The sequence below is a fragment of the Macaca fascicularis genome, chromosome 16, assembly GCF_037993035.2.
Source record: "Macaca fascicularis isolate 582-1 chromosome 16, T2T-MFA8v1.1".
Lineage (NCBI taxonomy): Eukaryota > Metazoa > Chordata > Mammalia > Primates > Cercopithecidae > Macaca > Macaca fascicularis.
Window position 1 is genome coordinate 83367501 of NC_088390.1, and position 21861 is coordinate 83389361.

At 53.9% G+C, this 21861-nt stretch overlaps 1 protein-coding gene across 5 annotated transcripts in view; it reads left to right on the forward strand.

Moving 5' to 3' along the window:
• MGAT5B (alpha-1,6-mannosylglycoprotein 6-beta-N-acetylglucosaminyltransferase B) overlaps positions 1 to 13487 on the forward strand; it is a 77548-nt gene extending 64061 nt beyond the window's left edge. For all 5 annotated transcript variants that reach the window (XR_012426213.1, XM_005585090.5, XM_065532046.2 and 2 more), the window contains 6 exons: positions 1816 to 1971; positions 4183 to 4329; positions 4512 to 4628; positions 9505 to 9579; positions 10958 to 11214; positions 11761 to 13487. Coding sequence is in view for 4 of the 5 variants with exons in the window: in XM_005585090.5 (XP_005585147.1) it covers positions 1816 to 1971; positions 4183 to 4329; positions 4512 to 4628; positions 9505 to 9579; positions 10958 to 11214; positions 11761 to 11959 (951 nt within the window). In the remaining variant the exon portion in view is untranslated. The remainder of the gene's footprint in view (positions 1 to 1815; positions 1972 to 4182; positions 4330 to 4511; positions 4629 to 9504; positions 9580 to 10957; positions 11215 to 11760) is intronic.
• The last annotated feature ends 8374 nt before the right edge of the window (positions 13488 to 21861 follow it).

The window sequence follows — 21861 nt, forward strand, 5'->3', positions numbered from 1 at the left end:
TCTTTTGGCAGGTGGTGGCTCACACCTGTAATCCCAGCACTTTGGGAGGCTGAGGCAGGTGGATCACGAGGTCAGGAGATTGAGACCAGCCTGACTAACAAGGTGAAACCCCATCTCTACTAAAAATACAAAAAATTAGCCCAGCGTGGTGGCGCATGTCTGTAATCCCAGCTACTCAGGAGACTGAGGCGGGAGAACTGCTTGAACCCAGGAAGTGGAGGATACAGTGAGCCGAGATTGTACCACTGCACTCCAGCCTGGGCGATAGAGGGAGACTCCGTCTCAAAAACAAACAAACAAAAAACAATGTCTTTCAAAGAGCAAAAGTTCTTAATTTTAATGAAGTCCAGTGTTTTCTTTTATGGATTGTGCTTTTGGTGTTGTATTTAAGAAATCTTTGTCGAACACAAGGTTACAAAGATTTTTTCCTATTTTTTTTAAAAGTTTTGTAGTTTTAGGTTTTGCATTTAAGTCTGTGATCCATTTTGCATGAACTTTTACATATAAGTATAAAGTTCTTTCAGTTTTTTGCATATAGATATCATGTTTCATGACCATTTATTGATAAAACCATCCTTCCTCCACTGAGATGTTTTGCACCTTTGTTGAAAATCAATTGACCATACTGTGTGTGGGTCTATTTCTGGAGTCTATTCTGTTCCATTGATCTATTTGTCTATCTTGATACCAATACCACACTGTCTGGATTACTGTAGCTTTATAAGTCTTGACATCAGTAATATAAGCCTGCTAACTGTGTTCTTTCTCAAAGTCGTTTTGTCTGTTCTAGGTCCTTTGCATTTCCAAATGAGTTTTAGAATCAGCTTGTCAATTTCTACAAAAAAAGTACTGGAGGTTTGATTGGGATTTCAATGGTTATTTTTTTTTTGAGTTCTGGAAAATGAATATGAAGAATTATAGAGATAATTTAAGATCAAGGATGACTCTATTTTATTCCAGAGAGAATTTACTTTTACTCTTGGCTTGTAGCTGGAGGCCCTAGCAATCTTGGATCACCTTAATCAATATAGTGATTGAGACAAAATGGATTCAGCCCATGCAAGGACTGGTCTAGCTGTGTTTCATCCTTTTTTCTAGGGTGTAATTCCCCTGAGTTCGAATTCCAAATATGGAGCTTCCATCAGAGGTCCCCCTCCTTCAATGAAAGAAGGGATGGACAGATAAGATGGATGGATGAGAGGATGAATGGGTAGATGGATGAGTGGATGGGTGGATGGATGAGTGGAGGGATGTGTGAGAGGGATGGGTGGATGAATGGGTGGGTGGATGAGTAGATGGGTGAGAGGGATGGATGGGTGAATGGATGGATGGGTGGGTGGATGCATAGAGTGATGGACGGATGGACAAATGGATGGATGGATGGATGGATGGATGGTGGTTGGGTAGATGGATGGATAGGATGGATGGGATGGGTGAGAGAGAGAGATGGATGAATGGACTACAGAGAGCTCTACATTTCCTCAGAGGAGCTTAGAGGTCATTAGGGGTTCAGTGGAGGCCAAGTGGCACCATGTGAATCCATTTAAATGTTGGTCCCCATAGGGTTCCTTTGGAAAGAAAACAGTTTCATGGCTAAAAGTAATCCTGAAGCCTCTGCTCCAGTCCAGTCTCTGCAACTCGTAGATTTTGAGGGCCAGACAGGGGAGGGGCCTTTCCCAGTGTCCCACAGCCAGTTAATGGCCAACCTGAGACTGGGTCCATATCTTCTGACTTCCAGACCAAGGGGATTTCCTCCACCGACTTTGCCTTCTGTGGTTTGCATGAGGTTCCCATCTCCTCCTCTTCTTTTTCCAGGGGAAGGAGAAGTTCCTGGGCATCCTGAACAAATACATGGAAATCCATGGCACTGTGTACTACGAGAGCCAGCGGCCCCCTGAGGTGCCAGCCTTTGTGAAGAACCACGGCCTCTTACCACAACCTGAGTTTCAGCAGCTGCTGCGCAAGGCCAAAGTGAGCACCCATCCCCCACACCATTCTCACACGTGCCAGCTGCAGACACTGAGGTCACTACCCATGCCTGCCAGGCCTGCCACCATCACTCAGGCCCCTTCCACATGTGGACATAACCCAGCATGCTCTACTGTCCTGAGCCCCCCATCTGGCCAGAGCCCGGGGGCAGAGATATGGGTGACCACCAGGCAGGAGAGGCCCTATAGAGAAAGCGACCTGAGCAGGGCCAGCAGAGCAGCAGAGCTGTGGCTCAGTGATAGGAAAGTAGAGTTGTGCTGCCCATCCGCCCCCTTGCAGTACCAGGCCAGCCAAATGGACTCCTGGGTCAGGTCTCACTTTTGGAGACACTGAGCTGGGGTGGTTGGGTGGGTGGAGAGAGGGGTGCTGGCTAGAATGCCATTGAGCCACGAGTCCTGAGTGACTGCTTCTGGGGTCCCTGAGCTGTACTCCTGGAGCAGCAATTGACACAGTGGACAAAACCCGACTGGACCCTGGAGTATCAGCTGAGGCTGGAGAGTCTTCAGCCAGCTTCTAGGCACCCCCACCCTCTTTTTTATGAGACAGGGTCTTGCTCTGTCACCCACGCTGGAGTGCAGTGGTGCAATCAGGGCTCACTGCAACCTTACACTCCTAGGCTCACACAGTCCCCTCACCTCCGCCTCCTGAGTGGCTGGGACTGTTGGCATACACCACCACACCTGGCTAATGTTTAAATTTTTTGTAGAGATGGTGTCTTCCTACGTTACCCAGGCTGGTGTCAAACTCCTGGGCTCAAGCGACCCTACCACCTCGGCCTGTCAAAGTGTTGGGATTATGGATGTGAGCCACTGCACCTGACCCCAGGCCCTCTCTTGATCTCACCATAGGTTCTTTCCCAAAGCATCTTGGGGGTGTGTGTGTGTGTATATGTGTGTGTGTGTGTTGGGGGCAGTGGAGATGCTCGTGTGCAGTGAATAACCTGAACAACCTCACAGAACAGCCTTGGATTCAGAATCATTTATTAAGTGCCTTCCAGGCCAGCCCTGTGCACTCCTAGCGCAGGTTACTTAAAAAATAATAATTTTGGCCAGGCACAGTGGTTCACGCCTGTAATCCCAGCACTTTGGGAGGCCGAGGTGGGTGGATCATGAGGTTAGGAGATCGAGACTGTCCTGGCCAACATGATGAAACCCTGTCTCTACTAAAATCCAGAAAAAATAAAAAAGTTAGCTGGGCGTGGTGGCATGTGCCTATAGTCCCAGCTACTCAGGAGGGTGAGGCAGGGGAATTGCTTGAACCCAGGAGGCAGAGGTTACAGTGAGCTGAGATCATGCCACCATACTCCAGCCCAGTGACAGAGCAACACTCCATCTCAAAAAAAAAAAAAAAAAAAAAAAAAATTCAACTTTTAGTTTAGGTTTAAGGGGTACATATGCAGGCTTGTTACCTGGGTATATTGCATAATGCTGAGGTTTGGGATATGAAGGATCTTGTCACCCAGGTAGTGAGCGTAGTACCCAGCAGTTAATTCTTCAGTCTTTACCCCTTCCTCCTCCCCACTCCAGGAGTCCCCAGTGTCTGTTGCTGCCATCTTTATGCCCATGAGTACCCAATGTTTAGCTCCCACTTATAAGTGAGAATATGCGGTATTTGGTTCCTGTTCCTGCTTTAATTCACTTAGGATATTGGCTTCCTGCTGTATCCATATTGCTGAAAAGGACATGATGTTGTTCTTTTTTTAAATGTCTGCATAGTATTTTATGGTGTTTATGTACCATATTTTCTTTATGTAAGCCACCGTTGATGGGCACCTGCGTTGGTTCCATGTCTTTGCTATTGTGAATAGCCTCGCACAAGTTAGGTGCTGAATAAATGTTTTTGGGGTGAGTGAGTGAGGTTCCTGGAGGTCTCTTGTAGGTGCGGGCCTGCACCTTTCTCGGCTTGAAACCCTTGCTCTTCTCTTCCTCCCTCCAGAATCATAAATCATAGCCTGATAGAGCAAGAAGAGACTATTGATAATAGCTAATTAGACCCCTTATTTCACAAATGGGGAAACTGAGGCCCAGAGAGGGGAAGTGCTTGCCCGTGGCACAAGATGTTCTGGGCTGGCTTTTCTGGCCCAGCTGCCTCCTGTGAATATCCTGAAGCCTAACCTTGTCCCCGGCATCCTGGGGCTGACCGGGCTGTGCGGTGCAGCGCTTCCTAACTACCGTGTGCCTCTTGACTTTGCAGCTCTTCATCGGGTTTGGCTTCCCCTACGAGGGCCCTGCCCCCCTGGAGGCCATCGCCAATGGCTGCATCTTCCTGCAGTCCCGCTTCAGCCCACCCCACAGCTCCCTCAACCACGAGTTCTTCCGAGGCAAGCCCACCTCCAGAGAGGTGAGTGAAAAGCATCCTGGTCCCCAATCAGGAGGGGCCAGGACAGAGACCCCTGCAGGTCCTGGAAGAGGCAGACTGAGATGTGGGGCAAAAGGAGATAGGACAAGTGGATGGGGTACCTTCCTTTGTCCCTGCCCCACTGGCAGGCACAGGGGCAGCTGCGATCTCTGTACCCTTGCCAGGTGTTCTCCCAGCATCCCTACGCGGAGAACTTCATCGGCAAGCCCCACGTGTGGACAGTCGACTACAACAACTCAGAGGAGTTCGAAGCAGCCATCAAGGCCATCATGAGAACTCAGGTGAGAGTAGCTACATGCCGTCCAGACCACCACTAGTCCACACTGCTGGTCTTTACTCTGATTAGAAAACGGTGCCCCTCTGGGTGAGTTCAGACTTGCAGGCCTGGGTTGACAAAGGTGTCCATCCCTCCCCTGGTCAGACACAGCTCTGAGCCCCGGCATGTGGACTGGGGAGTGGAATGGGGGCCCCCATTCATCTACTCAGGTGTAATGTGTGGGGAAATGCCTTTGTGCAGTGAGCAACCTGCACAACCTTACATGGATTCGAGAGCCCTGGATCTCGAATTGTTTATGGAGCACTTTTGAGGGCCAGGTGCTAAGTGAGTGTTTTCACGATGAATGTGTGGAGGTTCTTTAAACTGCTGCAGGTGTGGGTTTGCAGCCTTTACCCAGCACATTTCAAAATATAATGTGCACACAGACCATCTGTTAAATGCAGGGCAACGCTTTGAGTAGCAAGGGGGTAGAACACCCTGGGTCTCCAGCGAACGTGGGTGCTGGTGTGTGTAGGTTCACATGTGTGGGCTGGGTGAGAGTGAGGAGGGGCTTGTGCCTGATGCTCATCTCCACAGTGGGCATGTTTGTGGCTTTTGAGCATGCCTTGTGCTTGGCTGATTCCTTCATTCTGGGGAGGCTCAGACCTCAGGCTGAGCAAAAATAATCGCTCCAGGCCAGGCATGGTGGCTCATGCCTGTAATCCAGCACTTTGGGAGGCTGAGGCGGGCAGATCACTTGAGGCCAGGAGTTTGAGAGCAGCCTGGCCAACATGGCAGGTTTCTCAAAGTCAGGGGCTGTCTGAGATTGGATTCCTCCAGGAAGTAACATGAAAACAGGAATTTCAGCAGTAGCTTATTTGGGAGGCAACCCCAGGAAGCAGGGACGGAGGTGCCAGGTGAGGCAGGGTGGGTATCAGCAGGTGGCACCTGGAGCTCATCACCACGGGGGCCTCTGTGAGATGGGGTAGGTCACATCCCAGAGCTGTCCTGCCCGAGGAGAAGGAGGCTAGGGTAGGTATCCTCCTCTTCCCATCCATCTGTGGCTGAGGGTGGCGCCTGGGATGCCAGTTCCTGACACTTTTGACCTGCACATGGATGGGCTCAGCAGGCCAGAGACAGCCCTGAGGTGGAGTCACAGGTGACTGAGGGTGGGGCGCTGATGGTCCTGCTGCAGGGAGAGGTTGTGTGACCTTGTAATGCTGGGTCCTAGCAAAGCACCGGCCTAGACTGAGTGGGGAGGGATAAAAAGCTCCCTTGCTAGCTCTCAACCCAGTGTTGTCCCCTGTCCTGGGCTGGTGGCTTAAGTTCTGGCAAGGCCTTATAGAGCACAAACAAATAGAGGCCAGGTACAGGGGCTCACACCTCCCTGAGAGGGAGATTGCTCTCCTCCCTCTCCCCTCCCATTGCAAACCAATCCTCCAAGGCTTCTCCTACAGAGGGGCTTGAGCAAGGCTGGGGAGGAGGACTACATAGACTTTTCCAATGTGGGGAGCAGGGTTGGCCCAACCTCCAAGACTCATTGTTGAGCTGAATGAGGAAGACACTCCACCCTGTGGATAACTTGCCTCCTGGAGGCCCAGAAAGCAGGGTCAGGGGAGGGCTGTGTGCATGAAGGTGCTGGGATAGTCACAGGTATTTCTGGTTGGACACATAAGAAATTGACAACTGGGGGAAGGACTGAGTGTCTGGGGTGAGAGGAAACTTCCCTTTCATTGCTTTCCTGTTTGATTTCTTTTTTTTTACATGAACATCTGTTTAATTTTGTTAATTAATTAAAAAATAACAATTACAAAGGGATTAAGGAAGCAAGGTATTGCAAATCCGACCAGCTGAGACTTGTGCCGGGCCCCAAACCAGCCGAGGCCCCTCTGCCTTCAGGCCCCTCCTTTCTGTGGGCCCCACCCCTCCGCATAACAGTTCACCCCGTCTTACCTCACAGCAACTCAAAAACGTTCATGTGCCCAAGAGTCACCCAGGGGAGGGGCTTAAATGCAGATTCTCGAGTCCATCCCGCACCTTCCCATTTAATAGGACCCAGCTTTGCGTGGGAATCTGCATTTTAAATAAGAACTCTGGGTAATTCTAATAATCCCATTTTATTATTTTTTAAAAATATTCTTTTTATATTATTTGAATAGAGATGGGGTGGGGGGGGGGTGTCTCACTTTGTTGCCCAGGCCAGTCTCGAACTCCTGGGCACAAGCGATCCGCCCGCCTCGGCCTCCAAAAGTGCAAGGATTACAGGCGTGAGCCACCATGCCCGGCCTAATAATTCTATTTTAGAAAACAGGTTTAGGGCCAGCTGGTGGAGGCTGAGAGCAAATGAGGGCCGCCATCAGGGGGAGTAGCTTGTTCAGCAAGTCCTGTGGCCTTTTACAGGGAAAGGGAGGGAGGAGCGGCCAGGATGGGGAGAAAGAGGTGAGAAGAGGAGGTGAGAAAAGGGAGATCTAACACACAGCCCAGCCAGCCCCCGGCCTGACAGCCATGGAAAACCAGGGCCCGGCACCCCTTCTGTGTCTCTGCACCTCCCCGGCTTTGCCTGTGGGCATCTCTGTGTCCACAGCAAGGCCATTCAAGGTGATGCCAACACCGGCCTCCGCCGCACCCCTCCCTGCTGTTATTCCCGCAGGCCAGCAGTTCCCAGGCAGGACCAGCACCTGTCACTCTGTCAAGACTGATGAGGGTGCACACCTGTAATTAGATCTAATGGGGGTGATTTCTAGGCCAGGCAGGCTGGCTCCTCCGGCAGGAGATTCGTGGCAGGCAGAATGTCATCCCTGGCTGTGAGTGTTCGCTTCACACAGGGACCTTTGAATTACCTTATGACAAGAGCTTCAGACACAGGAGCGAGAGTAACTCAGAGATCTGCTGTCACGGAGAGGGGGAGCGGCACTTGGAGGGGAAAGCTCTTCTCTGGGGAGTTTTATTTATAACCTGGGAGTGAAGCCTTGTCCCTGCAAGACCCCCAGAAGTGTGTGGGGCTCAGAGGCTCCCAGGACTTTGTTATGAGTATTTAGGGAACCAGCTGGGGCAGCAACTGGCTGCCAGGGTCTTCTTGGGCCATCAGCTTGGGAACGAGAGCAGGTCGGGACAGGGCTGTGCAGAGCATGGGGCTTCAAGGCTGGGCTGAGGATGGGACCTGCAGATTCTCCAGGACTTCGAAGTTGCCCCAGTGTTAAGAATACCCGTGCACAGTGCCGGGGGAAGTCAGTGCTGGGGCAATGTCCGGCTTCAAGGACATTGGTGACTGCTGCTTCCCTGGGACCCTTGAGTGTCAGGAATGTCCCCTTGGCCAGAGGCCCCAGGACGGGTCTCCTAAGAAACACAGGAAGCAAGACGGAGCTTGGCACAATTGCACTTTCTAGCACCACCCAACGCCAATGAGGAAGAAAGGAGGTGGTTGCAGGCTTGAATCAAACAGTTAGATTTCACCCACTGGCTAAAGACAGGAAAGTGGCCTCATTAGGAGATGGGCTGGGCCAGGTCAGGTGCCACCAGACATGTTGGGGTGGGGAGGTTGAAGGCTAAAACAGACCTTTCTCTGAGTCTGGGATGGCTCCTTCCTGGGTCCTGACCGCTGCCCCTGCCCTTTCGGGTAGGTGATTTCCCCCACAGTGCGCCACGCTGGGCCTGAGAAGGTTAATGGAACAGGAAGGGGTTGGTTGATTAAGAAGTGGGGGGAGGCAAGAGTACCCCCTTACTCCTCTGTCACCTCTTCCCTCCATTTCCCTGGCTTCTTGGACCCCAATTACTCCATGCATCTGCCCACACGACAGGTTGCTGTGTGACTATTAGATATTTATTTATTTATTTTTGAGACAGAGTCTCGTTGTCACCCAGGCTGGGGTTTCACTAGTACAGTCTCGGCTCACTGCAACCTCCGCCTCCCAGGTTCAAGCGATTCTCCTGCCTCAGACTCCTAAGTAGCTGGGATTACAGGCACCTGCCACCATGCCCAGCTAATTTTTTTTGTAGTTTCAGTGGAGCCGGGTTTCACCATGTTGGCCAGGCTGGTCTCGAACTCCTGACCTCAGGCAATCCGCCCGCCTCGGCCTCCCAAAGTGCTGGGATTACAGGTGTGAGCCACCATGCCTGGACGACTATTATTTAGACAGACAGCCTGTGGTCTCTGTTTGGGGGTTTGTGCCTGTGGGGGCAGGGCACTTTGCAAAGGTCATCTCATTCCCGCCGACTGGGAGATGTCCCTATGTTCCTCTGCATGAACGTCCCATGTCTTGGGCAGGATACAGGCAGAGCTGGGGATGCCTTTTCATTCCATGGCTATTTCCTGAGCACCCACTGTATGCCAGGTACTGTGCCAGGCACCGGGGATTCAAAGTGAACAAGCCATAGTCCCCACCCTCAAGGGGTTCATAAGTTCACGAGAGACATGAGGAATAAACAGGAGACAACACAGGGGCTCATTCTGTGCTGGGGGAAGTCTGGGGTGCTGGGAGCCACCACGGAAAGTGTTCCTGTAACAGGAGTGGGGGTGGGGTTCAGGGAAAGCTCCCTGGAGCCGGTGATGCCTGAGAGGGTGGGTGGGCTGTGGGAAGAGGAGGTGTCAAAGCCCAGGAGGGGACAGAGTATGAGCTTTATCCCCAGTGCAGTTGGGACCAGGACCTGGGAGGGGCGGGGAGGGATGAGGCTGGGCCTCGTGGGTCCTGAGCCTGAGTCCTGGAGGGTCTCATACTGGAGGGTATGCGGGGAACAGGGACTCTGAGCTGGGCGGAAGGGCCAGGTGGATGGGGTGGTCACCTCCCTGGGCATGGCACAGGATATGAGAGCCCACCAGACCTCCACTCCCAAGGCTGAGCATGGCAGGGCCCCCAACAGCTGGGCCTCCTCCCACGCTATGTGTCTTCCCGTCCCTCCCACAGGTAGACCCCTACCTACCCTATGAGTACACCTGCGAGGGGATGCTGGAGCGGATCCACGCCTATATCCAGCACCAGGTCAGTGAGCCCTCTGGTCTCTGCCCCAGATCCCGTCAGACCAGAGGAGGGGGCTGAGCCAGCTTCATTGTCTGCCCAGGGACCTGCACCCGTGAAGTCATCCAGCTCCCTGCTCCCTCCTCCAGCCTGTCCAGTCTGTTTTCCCAGAGTTCCCTCAGGGCTGGAGACAGGCAGGCCTGACTGCGGGTGTAGAAAGCAGCACTGCTCGGGGCACCCCTGCCCGGGGCCCAACTTTAGAGCTGAGCTCCATGGCACTAACAGAAACACAAAGACTTTCATTCTTAGAAAACAGTGGTTGGAAAGTCTGGTAACCGATTGGGATTTGGTAACTGGGAAGTGAAGATCCCCGGACTCCCCACCCACCCGCTAAGGATGGCAGTGAGACTGGAACAGGAGATTGGGATCTCTGCCCTGAGAAACCAAGGACAGCCCCACGGTTTCGAAAGCTCGGCTACCCCAGCCCCCCAAGGGAGCACCCGGGCAGGCAGCTGTCCCAGGAGTACACTCCTTTCTCCTCCCATGGGTGCTCAGAGTGCCTGGAAGTAGTGGGTGAGAAGGAGGATGTGCCCTATTCCTGGGGAGTCCTGGCCCCCCACTGCATCCTGGTGGGTCTAAGCCACCGTGAGGGCTGCCGGTGGCCCAGATGGAGCGCGGCTCTGCAGGTTCCAGGTCTCCAGGGTGATGCCTGGGGTGGGCCTTGGGCTCGGGGGCCCTGGGGCAGGTGGCTGTATGGCTGTGAGAAATTTCCACGGATAGCGCGTGGCCTCCCTTTCCATCTTGTTGGCCCCACCAGTGTTAGGGGCCGGGAGAGTCTGGTTCTCCCCTGTCCCTTTACAGATGGGAATACCGAGGCCCCCAGAAGGGAGGGCGTGTTCAGGTGACAGGGTGAGGGTCAGGGCCGTGGCCAGAACCCAGGACTGAACCCAGACAGGAAACTCACAGGAAGGCATTCGTGGGGCCCTCCGACCCCTGGAGTTGAACCCTGCAGGGAGAGCCTCACGGCCAGCCTGGGGCCGTGTCCCCATGGAGGGCAGGGCTCGTGGGCCCCAGAGTAGAAACCCCAGCCTGACCTGAGCGTCGAGGCTGCTCCAGGGCAGACAGGATGCACAGGGCCCTGAATCCAAGTGCTGTTCTGCCATCCAACCCCAAGGCCCTGGGCAGGTGCTGTGACCTCTGAACCTCTATAATTCCTGTAAGCGATCTGGAGACATGAGTGTCCGTGAGAAGTAAATGAAATAATGCAGGTAAAGCTACCCGGTATTCAGTAAGCGCCCAATAGTGGTGGCTCATACTGGCACGGCAGGGCCACACCTTCAGGTGTCTCCCAGGCACACCTGGGTCACATTTCCCCGCCCTAACACTGCTCTCCTTCTTGTAGGACTTCTGTGTAGCTCCAGGCCCTGCCCTGCCAGGGGCCCACACCCCGCAGAGCCCCTTTGTCCTGGCCCCCAATGCCACCCACCTCGAGTGGGCTCAGAACGCCAGCTTGGCCCCTGCGGCCTGGCCCCCTGCACACTCCCTGCGGGCCTGGCTGGCCACACCTGGGAGGGCCTGCACCGACACCTGCCTGGACCACGGGTTGATCTGTGAGCCCTCCTTCTTCCCCTTCCTCAACAGCCAGGACGCCTTCCTCAAGTGAGTGTGCCCCCCACCCAGCCCCTATCCTCACTGGCCCAGCCGGGCTCACTGAGAGCTCTCACACCTAGAACCGGCCCTCAGCCCTGCCAGTCGGGGGGATTTAATGCTTTCCAATGAGTCAGGAAGGATCCAGAAGGGATCCTCCAGGCCATTATCCAGGTCACTGCTGCCCTACTCTTGGCCAAGCCCTAAACTACCAGGGAAAGCTCCTTCCAGTGCCTGCCGTCTTCCACCCACTCAGCCGCCTACACATCCTATTTGGGCATTGTCCTATCCCAGACCATGAAAACTGTCCCGGGTGCTCCTCCTACTGGGGCTGCCTGGGTCCCCAGCCCCTCCAGGCCAGGCCCCTCTCTTCTCCAGGGGTCCCTGGGTAGCACGTGGGATAAAGGAGCCGTAACACATCTCCTTACCCAGTCTGGGATGGGGATGGGCCAGAGAAGTGGGGCAGGCGGGTCTAGGCTCGGGGCAGCCCCTACCCTGCCCCAGCCCTTCTGCCCAAGTGACCAACGCTGAGTGACGGTGCTGTGCGGTGCCTGCCAGGCTGCAGGTGCCCTGTGACAGCACCGAATCGGAGATGAACCACCTGTACCCGGCCTTCGCCCAGCCCGGCCAGGAGTGCTACCTGCAGAAGGACCCTCTGCTCTTCAGCTGTGCCGGCTCCAACACCAAGTACCGCCGGCTCTGCCCGTGCCGCGACTTCCGCAAAGGCCAGGTGGCCTTGTGCCAGGGCTGTCTGTGAGTCCACCTCTGCCGCCCTGCCTGGCACCCATGCTGGCTCTCTCCTGCCACAGGAGAAAGCACCAGCAGGTTCTGAGCTCCGGCTGCTTGTCCTTCTTGCAACCCCTCCAGGCCGGAGCTTCCTTCCTTAGCCAGGAAGCTGGCAGAGGAGAGCCGTGCGTAGGAATAGGAGGAGGCAGCACGCTGAGCCCCTGGGACCTCCCAGGCAGGCTCCTGGTTCTCTCCTGGGGACTCACGGCAGCATCATGGCCAAGAAGATGTCGGACTACTCAGAGTCCTCATGGCCCAGGAGCAGGTGGTCGGAGGCCCCTGGCTTTGTGCAAGGCCAGATCTGGGCCAGATGGTGAAAGGGGCCCAGTCATTCTTGGGCCCAGGATGGGGCCTCTAGACTTGCAAGGGAGAGGAGCAGAGACCAGACTGCCCTGTGGTCCCTGAAGGGTCCAAGGAGGGGCCCTCCCCATGGCCCTGGAGAGCAGGCCTGGGTGGTACCTGCTCCAGGCAGGGAAACTGGGGGCTCGCCCTCCTCCTAAGAGGGAAGCCAGGCACACAGGGCCCACTGGTGTTTGGGATGTGGACAGAGGGGCAGGGGGCTGGGAGAAGGCTAAGCTGAGGAGTCCTGTTTGTGCCTCCCCTTAGCCCCTTCCCTCCCGATTTCCCGATTCCCCCACCCTCCTTCTACACTTGAGGACCACAGTTGGGGGTGCAGGAACCACCCAAACCCTAGTTGAATTGTTTCTCTCTCCTGCTTGTTCCAACCCTTTTCACTCTGGGCTTCTCCCAAAACCCATCCCGGCATGACCTGTGACTGACTCCAGACGGTGGATTTGTTCCAAAGCCTCAATCCCTACCCCCTCCAAGGGGCAGGTTTCCACCCCAGCCTCAGAGAATGGGCTCTGGGACCCCCGCCCGGGGGTGGCCTTCATGCACCAGGCACTTCCACAGGTGCTGACTCCCCAACTCCCCAGCATCTTTTGCAGACGAGGGCTTGGGATGGAGCCTTAGCCCCATGGTACGCCCTGCCCAGTTTCCAGTTGCCCTGTGTGCTTACCCCAGATAACCTCCCAGCCCATCAGTGCTGAGTCCTCATCCCTACCTCCAGCTTCCTCCGGCCTCAAACGGCCTCCAGATCTAGCCGTCCTTCTCCGAGTGGCATGCCTGCCCCGGGATGCCCCCTGTTCCTCCCCCCATGCCCAGAGCCCCGCCTGCCTCAGCGGGTCAGGCCTTCAGAACACTGCCACCCACCCAGTTTGATAATCCTGCTCCCACCCACCAACCTAGGCCTGCTCCTCCGCCCTTCCCAGGAGGCAGCCCCGGGATGCTGAGAGTTGGTGGAGGGGCGAGGCTGGACACTTCCCACGGGAGTCCCCTCCAGACATGGCTGGCCCCTGCAGCCGCAGAAACCACGATGGCAAAAAAAACTCATTGGTTCCCAAGGACTAACCTGTGGGGGAAAGCAATAGAGACACTCTTTTTCTCTCTTTTTTTAAAGATTTATTTCTTGAAATAATAAATATTTTATTGGGATGTGAGATGCAGAAGAGGAACTGTGCTGATTCTCATCTTCCTGTGGCATCCAGAGCTCGCCCAGGGTGGAGGGCAGATGGCCGGGGTCCCCGGGCTCTGCTCCGTGTCAGTTGGGGCACATGGGGCGCTAGGCCTGCGGAGCTGGGTGCTGTCTGCTTCAAGCCGCCCAAAGGAAGTCCCTGCTGATGGCAGAGACCCAGGGTCTCTTAGCTGCCCCAGAGCTGTGACTGCAGGCACCCTGACAAGCAGTGGCGAACTCAGTCATGTTCACCTCAGGCTGGCCTCCGCCTACCTCCAGCTGGCTGTGACAGTGGCAGCGTGAGGCCAGAGAACACAAATCCATTTTGATAAGAGCCTGAGCCACATCATGAGAAAATGAGCCAGTGTTTACTGCCTCAGGCACTGGGCTGAGAGTTTGTCCCATGCTTGAGTTGTCATTTCATGCACTCAGCTACCCTAGCAGGTAAGTGCTGTTGTATTAATATTTCCACTTTACAGCAAGAGGCACAGAGAGTTCAAGTAACTTGCCCAAGGTCACACAGCTTGTAAGCAGAGAGGTGAGATTTGCTATAAAATGGGGATCATTTTCAAGTCGTGGTGAGGAGCAAATGGCTGGATAGAGTGACAGCCTGGCATGGTGACCCTGCATGCATGGTCTTTGCTCCAGGCTTTTTGTTTTTTTGAGACGGAGTCTCGCTTTGTCACCTAGGCTGGAGTGCAGTGGCATAATCAACCTCACTGCAACCTCCGCCTCCTGGGTTCAAGCAATTCTCCTGCCTCAGCCTCCTGAGTAGCTGGGACTACAGGTGCCCGCTACCACCCGGCTAATTTTTGTATTTAATAGAGACAGGGTTTCACCATGTTGGCCAGGCTGGTCTCAAACTCCTGACCTCAGGTGATCCACCCGCCTCAGCCTCCCAAAGTTCTGGGATTGCAAGCATGAGCTACCGTGCCCAGCCTTCGCTCCCGGTTTTATGTGATCCTATATTTGAGTCGCTGCACAATCAGGGCCTTCCTTCCAGCCGAGAGTTCTCCACTGGGGCAGTTTTGTTCCCTGGAGGACAGCTGGCACTGTTTTGGATTGTTGTGACTTGAGGCAGGGGTCGCATGCTATTAGCCTCCAGTGGGGTAGAGTCCAAGGATGCTGGCAGCATCCTCCAGTGCACAGGACAGCCCCACGACACAGGAAGATCTGGCCTGGAGCGTCAGCAGCGCCAAGCTTGACACACCCTGTTCCAGGCCAGTGGTTCTCAACTTTTGGCATGCATCAGAGTCGCCTGATTCCTGAGCTTACTGAAACACAGGTTGCCGGGCCCCACCTGCAGAGCGTCTGATTCAGCAGGTCTGGGGTTGGACCCTGGGATTTGAGTCTTTAATAAGCTCCAGGTGGGTGGGAGGATTGCTTGAGCCCAGGAGTTTGAGACCAGCCTGGGCAACATAATGAGACCTTGTTTCTACCAAAAAAAAAAAAAGAAGAAGAAAAGAAAGCCAAGGTTGGTGGCATGCACCTGTGTTCCCAGCTACTCAGGAGGCTGAGGTGGGAGGATGGCTTGAGCCTAGGAGTTTGAGGCTGCAGTGAGCCATGATTGTGCCACTGCACTGTAGCCTGGGCAACAGAGCAAGACCTTATCTCAAAAAAAAAAAAAATGCCAGGCATGGTGGCTCACACCTGTAATCCCAGCACTTGGGAGCCCGATGCTTGAGTTGGAGACCAGCCTGGAGAACACAGACCTCATCTGTCTAAACAAAAACAAAAACAAACAAAAAAAACTCTGGGTGCTGCTGCTGCTACAGGGGGCAAGGGCTCACACTTTGAGAACAGCTGGTCTAGACCAAGCAGGTTCTAGAAGGTATTTCAAACATGAGAGTACCAATAACTCGATGCCAGTTTTTAATTAACAGTCACTATGGCCATTTCCTTGTTCCAGCATGTAATGCCAGGTAAGAGTCCTCATACAACCAAATCTGCTCAAGCTACGCCATCAGAATTCCTCCTGTCCCCTCATTTTACAGATGGAGGCCCGAAGAGACCAGAGGCCTGGTCCATATCGTGCAGCTGGAGGAAAAGCCCAGATCTCAGTCCCTCTCTGTCTCTGCTTCTGTCCCTCTCTGCTATGCTGCTTAAAAGAGGCTGAGAAAAAGATAGCTGAGCCAGGCATTTTCCATGGTCTTGTCCAGCAGGAGGGGGGTAGCGCTCAGAAACCTGGCCAAGGCCTTCTTTTAGGAACTGAACCTAGTTAGAAAACAAACAAACAAACAAAAGCCAGGTACGGTGGCTCACGCCTGTGTTCTCAGCATTTTGGGAGGCCAAAGTGGGAGAATCTGAGGTAGAAGGATCACTTAAGCCCAGGAGTTCAAGCAACATGGCAAGAACCCATCTCTACAAAAATTGTTATTATTTTTATTTTTTTGAGATGGAGTCTCACTCTGTCACCCAGGCTGGAGTACAGTGGTGGGATCTCGGCTCGCTGCAACCTCCGCCTCCTGGGTTTGAGCAATTCTCCTGCCTCAGCCTCCCGAGTAGCTGAGATTGCTAGGATTACAGGCACCTGCCACCACGCCCAGCTAATTTTTTGTATTTTTAGTAGAGACAGGGTTTTGCCATGTTAACCAGACTGGTTTCGAACTACTGACCTTAGGTGATCCACCCGCCTCGGCCTCCCAAAGTGCTGGAATTACAGGCATGACCCACTGCACCCAGCCTACAAAAATTATTTAAAAATTAGCTAGTGTGGTGGCAAGTGCCTGTGGTCCCAGCTACTCGGAGGCTGAAGTGGGAGGATCCCTTGATCACTTGAGCCCGGGAGGTCCAGGCTACAGTGAACTGTGATTGTGCTGCACCACTGCACTCTAGCCTGAGTGACAGTGAGACCCTGTCTCAAAAAAAAAAAAAAAGACTTTTTTTTTTGAGCAGTTTTATGTTCACAGCAAAGTTGGGTGGAAAGTACAGAGATTTCCCATATGCCACCTCCCCCACATACACAGGCCAGCCCCACCATCCACATCCCCTACCAGAGTGGTCCATGCATTCCAATCTATGAGCCCACACTGACATCATCAACCAAACACAGTTCACCTTGCAGCTCACTCCTGGTGCTGTGTATTCTACGTGTTTTGACAAATCTTGAATGAGATGTATCCACTATTACGGCACCATACAGAGTGGTTCCATTGCCCTAAAAGTCCTCTGTGCTCCCCTATACATCCCTCCCTCCTTCTAACCCTGGAAAACCACTGATCTTACGACCGTTTCCACAGCTTTACCTTTTCCAGATCATCAGGTAGTTGGAACCCTTACAGTCTTCTTAGATTACAGCCTTCTCAGATTGGCTCCTTTCCCCTAGTAACATGCATCTAAGATTCCTCCGCATCTTCTCATGGCTTGATGCCTCATTTCCATTTAGCCGTGAATAATATTCCATTGTCTGGATGCATCACAGTTTGTTTACAGATTCACCTACTGCAGGACATCTTGGTTGCCTCCAAGCTTTGGCAGTTCTGAATAAAGCTGCTATAAACGTTCACATCCAAGTTTTTGAGTGGAATCCATTTTCTTTTCTATTTTCTTTTTTGCTTATAACAATCATAGTCATTTGTTTTGCTCACAGATCTGCAATTTGGGCAGGGCTTGGTGGAGGTAATTTGTCTCTGCTTCACGTGGCATCAGCTGAGGTGGCTCGCCCGGAGGCTGGAGAATCACTTCCAGGACAGCTCACTCGTGGCTGACAAGTTGGTGCTGTCAGCTGGGGAGCTCAGCAGGGGATTTGGGCTGGGGCCCGTGGTTCCCATCCACGTGGGCCTTTCCCAGGACTCTTGTGCTTCCTTGCAGCATGGTGGCTGGGTTCCCAGAGTGAACGTCCCAGGAGAACAAGATGGAAGTGAAAGGCATTTTTTTTTCTTTTAACTAGCCTTGGAAGCCACACGCTGTTGATGCTGGCATTCTCTATTGGTGGAGGGAGTCACAAAGCCCCTCCTGCTACAGTTCGTGAGGAGGAAACATAGATGCCACCTCTCAATGGGAGGGGTGTCAAAGTCACAGTAGAAGAAGCGCTTGTGGAATGGGATATAGTGTTGCCTCTATCTTTGGAAAATATCATCTGCCAAAGATGCATCTTGGTCTTCCAGCATTTCTGGACTCTTGCCCTCATCTGGTCCAAGATGGCTCCCTTCTAAGGCCTCATTCCATCCAACGAAAGAGAAAAAGGAGAGGGGGGGAGTCAGCTCATGCCAATTCTGATTGTGCTGCATTGGCCAGAGCTTAGTCACATGGCCATACCTAGGTTTACCGGTTTATTGTAAAGGATTTTGCAGAGGATACAGATGAAGAGATGTGTAGGGCGAGGTATGAGGGGGGCGGAGGACATGGAACTTCCATGCCCTCCCTGGATGGCCACCTTCCAGGAACCTCCACATGTGCAGCTGTCCAGAAGCTCCTGGACACAATTTCCAACTAATTCAGGTAAATGCCAAGGAACACGATTGCTGGATCATATGGTAAAAGTACATTTAGCTTTGTAAGAAACTGCTAAGCTGTCTTCCAAAATGGCTGCAGCATTTTGTATTACCAGCCCTGAATGAGAATTCCTGTTGTTCCACAGCCTCATCAGCATTTGGGGTTGTTAGTGTTTTGGATTTGGGCCATTCTGATAGATGTGCAGTGGTATCTCATTGCTGTTTTAATTTGCATTTCCCTGATAACATATGATGTGACATATATATTTATTTGCCATCTGTGTATCATCTTTGGCGAGGTGTCTGTTCAGGTCTTTTGCCCATTTTTTAATTGAGTTGTTTTCTTATTGCTGAGTTTTAATAGGTCTTTATATATCAGCCTACTTTTGAATCCTGTCTGAACTTTTAAATGAAGCTGGAGGGGCTGGCTGGCAGTAGAGGGAGAGAAGTTGAGAATTAGAACGAATTTGCAGCCCCGGATGTCAGTGCCAGGCAGAGCTGCGGCTCCCATGCCTGCCTCTGAAGTTGGCCACGCCTCCTTCAGCCCTGGCCCAACTCTGAACAGTGGAGGGAAGGGCAGGCACGAGCTGGCCTCAGCACCACCCTGCCAGGTGACCACCCCTCCCCACGCACAGGTGAGGAAACAGGTGTGATGAAGTCCCTCAGCCTGTGGACTCACCTGAGGAGCGAATTAAGCCAAAAACCAAAATATCTAGGCAGGGCCAGGCACGGTGGCTCACGCCCACAATCCCAGCACTTTAGGAGGCCGAGGCGGGCAGATCACTTGAGGTCAGGAGTTCGAGACCAGCCTGACCAACATGGTGAAACCCTGTCTCTACTAAAAATACAAAAATTAGCTGGGCATGGTGGTGCACGCCTGTAATCCCAGCTACTTGGGAGGCTGAGGCAGGAGAATCACTTGAGCCTAGGAGGTGGAGGTTGAGACTCCATCTCAAAAAAAAAAAAAAAAAAATTTCTTAGAGTCAGGGTCTCACTCTGTCACCCAGGCTGGAGCTCTCAAACTTCTGGGCTCAAGCAATCTTCCCACTTCAGCTTCCTGAGTAACCGGGGGACACAGGCAAGTGTCACCAAACCTGGCTAATTTTTTTTTTATAGAGATGGGTGGTGGAGGGGGGGTCTCACTATGTTGCGTAGACTTGTGTCAAACTCCTAGGCTCAAGCGATCCTCCCACCTCGGCCTACCCAAGTGCTGGGATTACAGGCGTGAGCCACCGCACCCAGCTAGGCATCCGAGTTTCATAAAGCACTCCTCTGTGTGTCTAATGTGGTTCTGCTGTGAACCACTGCACTCACCCATCATACCTGGCTAGCTCCTCTGCAGCCCTCGTGGCTTTGCCCTCCAAGGAGTTGCGTACCAACTCGGGGAGGCCTCATTTGAAGCCTTGGCCTCCAGCCCCAGCACGTGGGCTGACGCAACTTCTCTTGCAGCCCAGGGTCCACTAGGCTGAGCCCAGTGGAGGAAAAGGCGGGGGATCCAGCTGGACCTGGGGGCAAAGGATGCAAACAGGCCTCGGTGGCTCCAAGACAGTCCTGAAGTTCAAGGGCACGAGAAATAACATGAGTGGGAGGCTGGTAACGAGTTCCATCCCCCAGAGCCAGGAAAGCTGGAGGGCAGCAGAGGGGACAGGGTCCCAGCTCCCAGCAGGCCTGTAGGAGGCCAGCTGCCTGTGGAGGTCCAGGAGGCAGTCCCTACCCTGGGTTCTTCTCTTGGCAGCCAAGGCACCCTCTTAACTGGGCCTGGCGGGGCTGGAGGCCGAGCAGCTAGACCTGGTGGACCTGCCTTCCCTGTGCTCTGGCCCTGTGGCTGCCCCAACTCCCTCGGCTGACTTAGAAGGCTCCCAAAGACTCCGTATGTTCCCTAACCCCACCTTCCCACACCCTCCCCTGGGGAAGATCTGACCTCTGGGGGTCAAGAGCAGTTTGGGGTCTCAAAAAAGAGGTCCGCAGGGTTTAGGTTTATCCACCCCTTTCTGCCTGACCACACTGGCTCCTCCATGTATTGGCCTAGCACTCTCTAAAAGGGATCAATGCATTCCCTTAATGGGGACGGGGTCCTCTTTTCAGGACTGTGCTAGGGAGAGGCTGCCCTGCTCCTCCTTGGCTGTGCAGGCGCAGACCCCGCCACCCCATCCCGACAAGCCCGGCTCAGAAGGGAAGATGGGGTGAAAGCCCTGTCACAGTCCTCGCAACAGCACCGAGCTCCTCGCCGGGCTGGCACCCGGCACCAAACCTGCTGCTGCAGAACTTCCTCTTAGTTTGCACTTCAGCTTCCTCCTCTGTAGAATAAGGGACATCATCCTGGGACACAGGTGTTGAGGACTAAAGGAGGTAAGGCAGGTAAGATTCCAGGTGCTGCCACTGAGATGAGGTGTCTGTTGATGACTGCAAGGCACTCAGCTGCTCTCGGGAGCCGCACTGTCTCCAGGGGCAAGGAGCTGCCGCCCCTCCTGGCAGGAGAGCACAGTAAGGCTCAAGTGGTCCCCGGTTCCCAGCCTGCTGCCACCCAAGATTAGAAACCCCAAACCTGGGGGGCCTTCTCCTCACCGCGGCTGCTGGAGGGGTGGCTGTCCTCGGGCAGAACAACGCAGAAGATGCTGTGGGTTGAATTATGTTCCCCCGCAAAAGATGCATTGAAGGCACCCCTGGTGCCTGTGAATAGGATCTTACTTGGAAATAGGGTGTTTCCAGATGTTCATCAATTTGAGAGGAGGCCAGACTGGATTAGCACGGGTCCTAAGCCCGATGACTGGTGTCCTTATCAGAAGAGGACCCAGGGACACACAGGGAGAAATCCCTGTGAAGACAGAGGCAGAGATCAGAGCCATGCAGCTGCCCCAGCAAATACTAAGGGCTGCTGGTGACTGCCGGAAGCTGGGAGGGCAAAGAAGGACCCTTCTCTAGCGCCTTCAGAGGGAACACGGCCCTGCTGGCACCCTGATGCTGGACTTCGGGCCTCCAGAACTGTGAGGAAATAGGCTCCTGTGGTTTTAAGCCACAGCTGTGGTAAGTTATTATAACAGCCCAGGGAGGCACATACAGAAGGGTCAGACTTCTGCCTTTGAAGATAATAACAGAGGCCGAGCTACGCGTCCTGACTCAGGAGTTAAACGGCCCCCCGGTCAGGCTGCTGGCTCCAGTGTGCAGCCCGCTTTATCTTTTCTCAGAAAAGCAAAGTGTTTGCTGAAGAAAAGCCTCGAAGGAAAAAGAACGCAGCCCCCCAGGAATCCAGACCAGTCCCCCCGCCCCAAATAAACACCCACAACACAGACCTTCAGGGCACCTGGGGTGCAGAATCCAGGCGCTTATAGCAGGAGACGGGGGTGGTCCTCAAGCTGGACTTTTCAGGTTGATTCTGTGCTCCTCTGGGACTGGCCCCCCTCACTCGAGTCAGCCTGAGATCATCTCCGGGTCTCAGCTAAAAATAGTCCAGGCTCCGATGTCTGCATATATTTGAATATTGGGCTCAAGAGACCATGATTCTGGGGAAACGGTGCAGCTGGTTCCCCCTGATGTTGGGGCGTGAAGCCAACAGAGCACTTTCTCCCCATTCAACTCTCACCTCTCACAGCTGCCCAGGCCTGACCACCAGCCGCCTCTTCCTTAGAGAACCTTTGCCGGGGGTCTTCTCCAGCCTGGGGCCCCATGGAGTAGCCCAGAGCTGGGTGGGATTTGGCTTTTGGAGTGCTGGGAGAGTTTCAGGCTGGGGTCTCAGCCCTGGGAGGGCTCCTTGGGCCCACAGAAGATACCCCTGGCCCCCATGGCTCCCCCAGCCCCATGCTGGTGCCCACCCAATCCTTGGACCTCTGAAGGTGGAGGGTGGGTAGAGACTATGAATCCCCCAGCCTTGTCTCAAGCCAGATTTAGACACCCTCACTTTCCCCTCTCTTTTCCCTCTCCCCATCACCA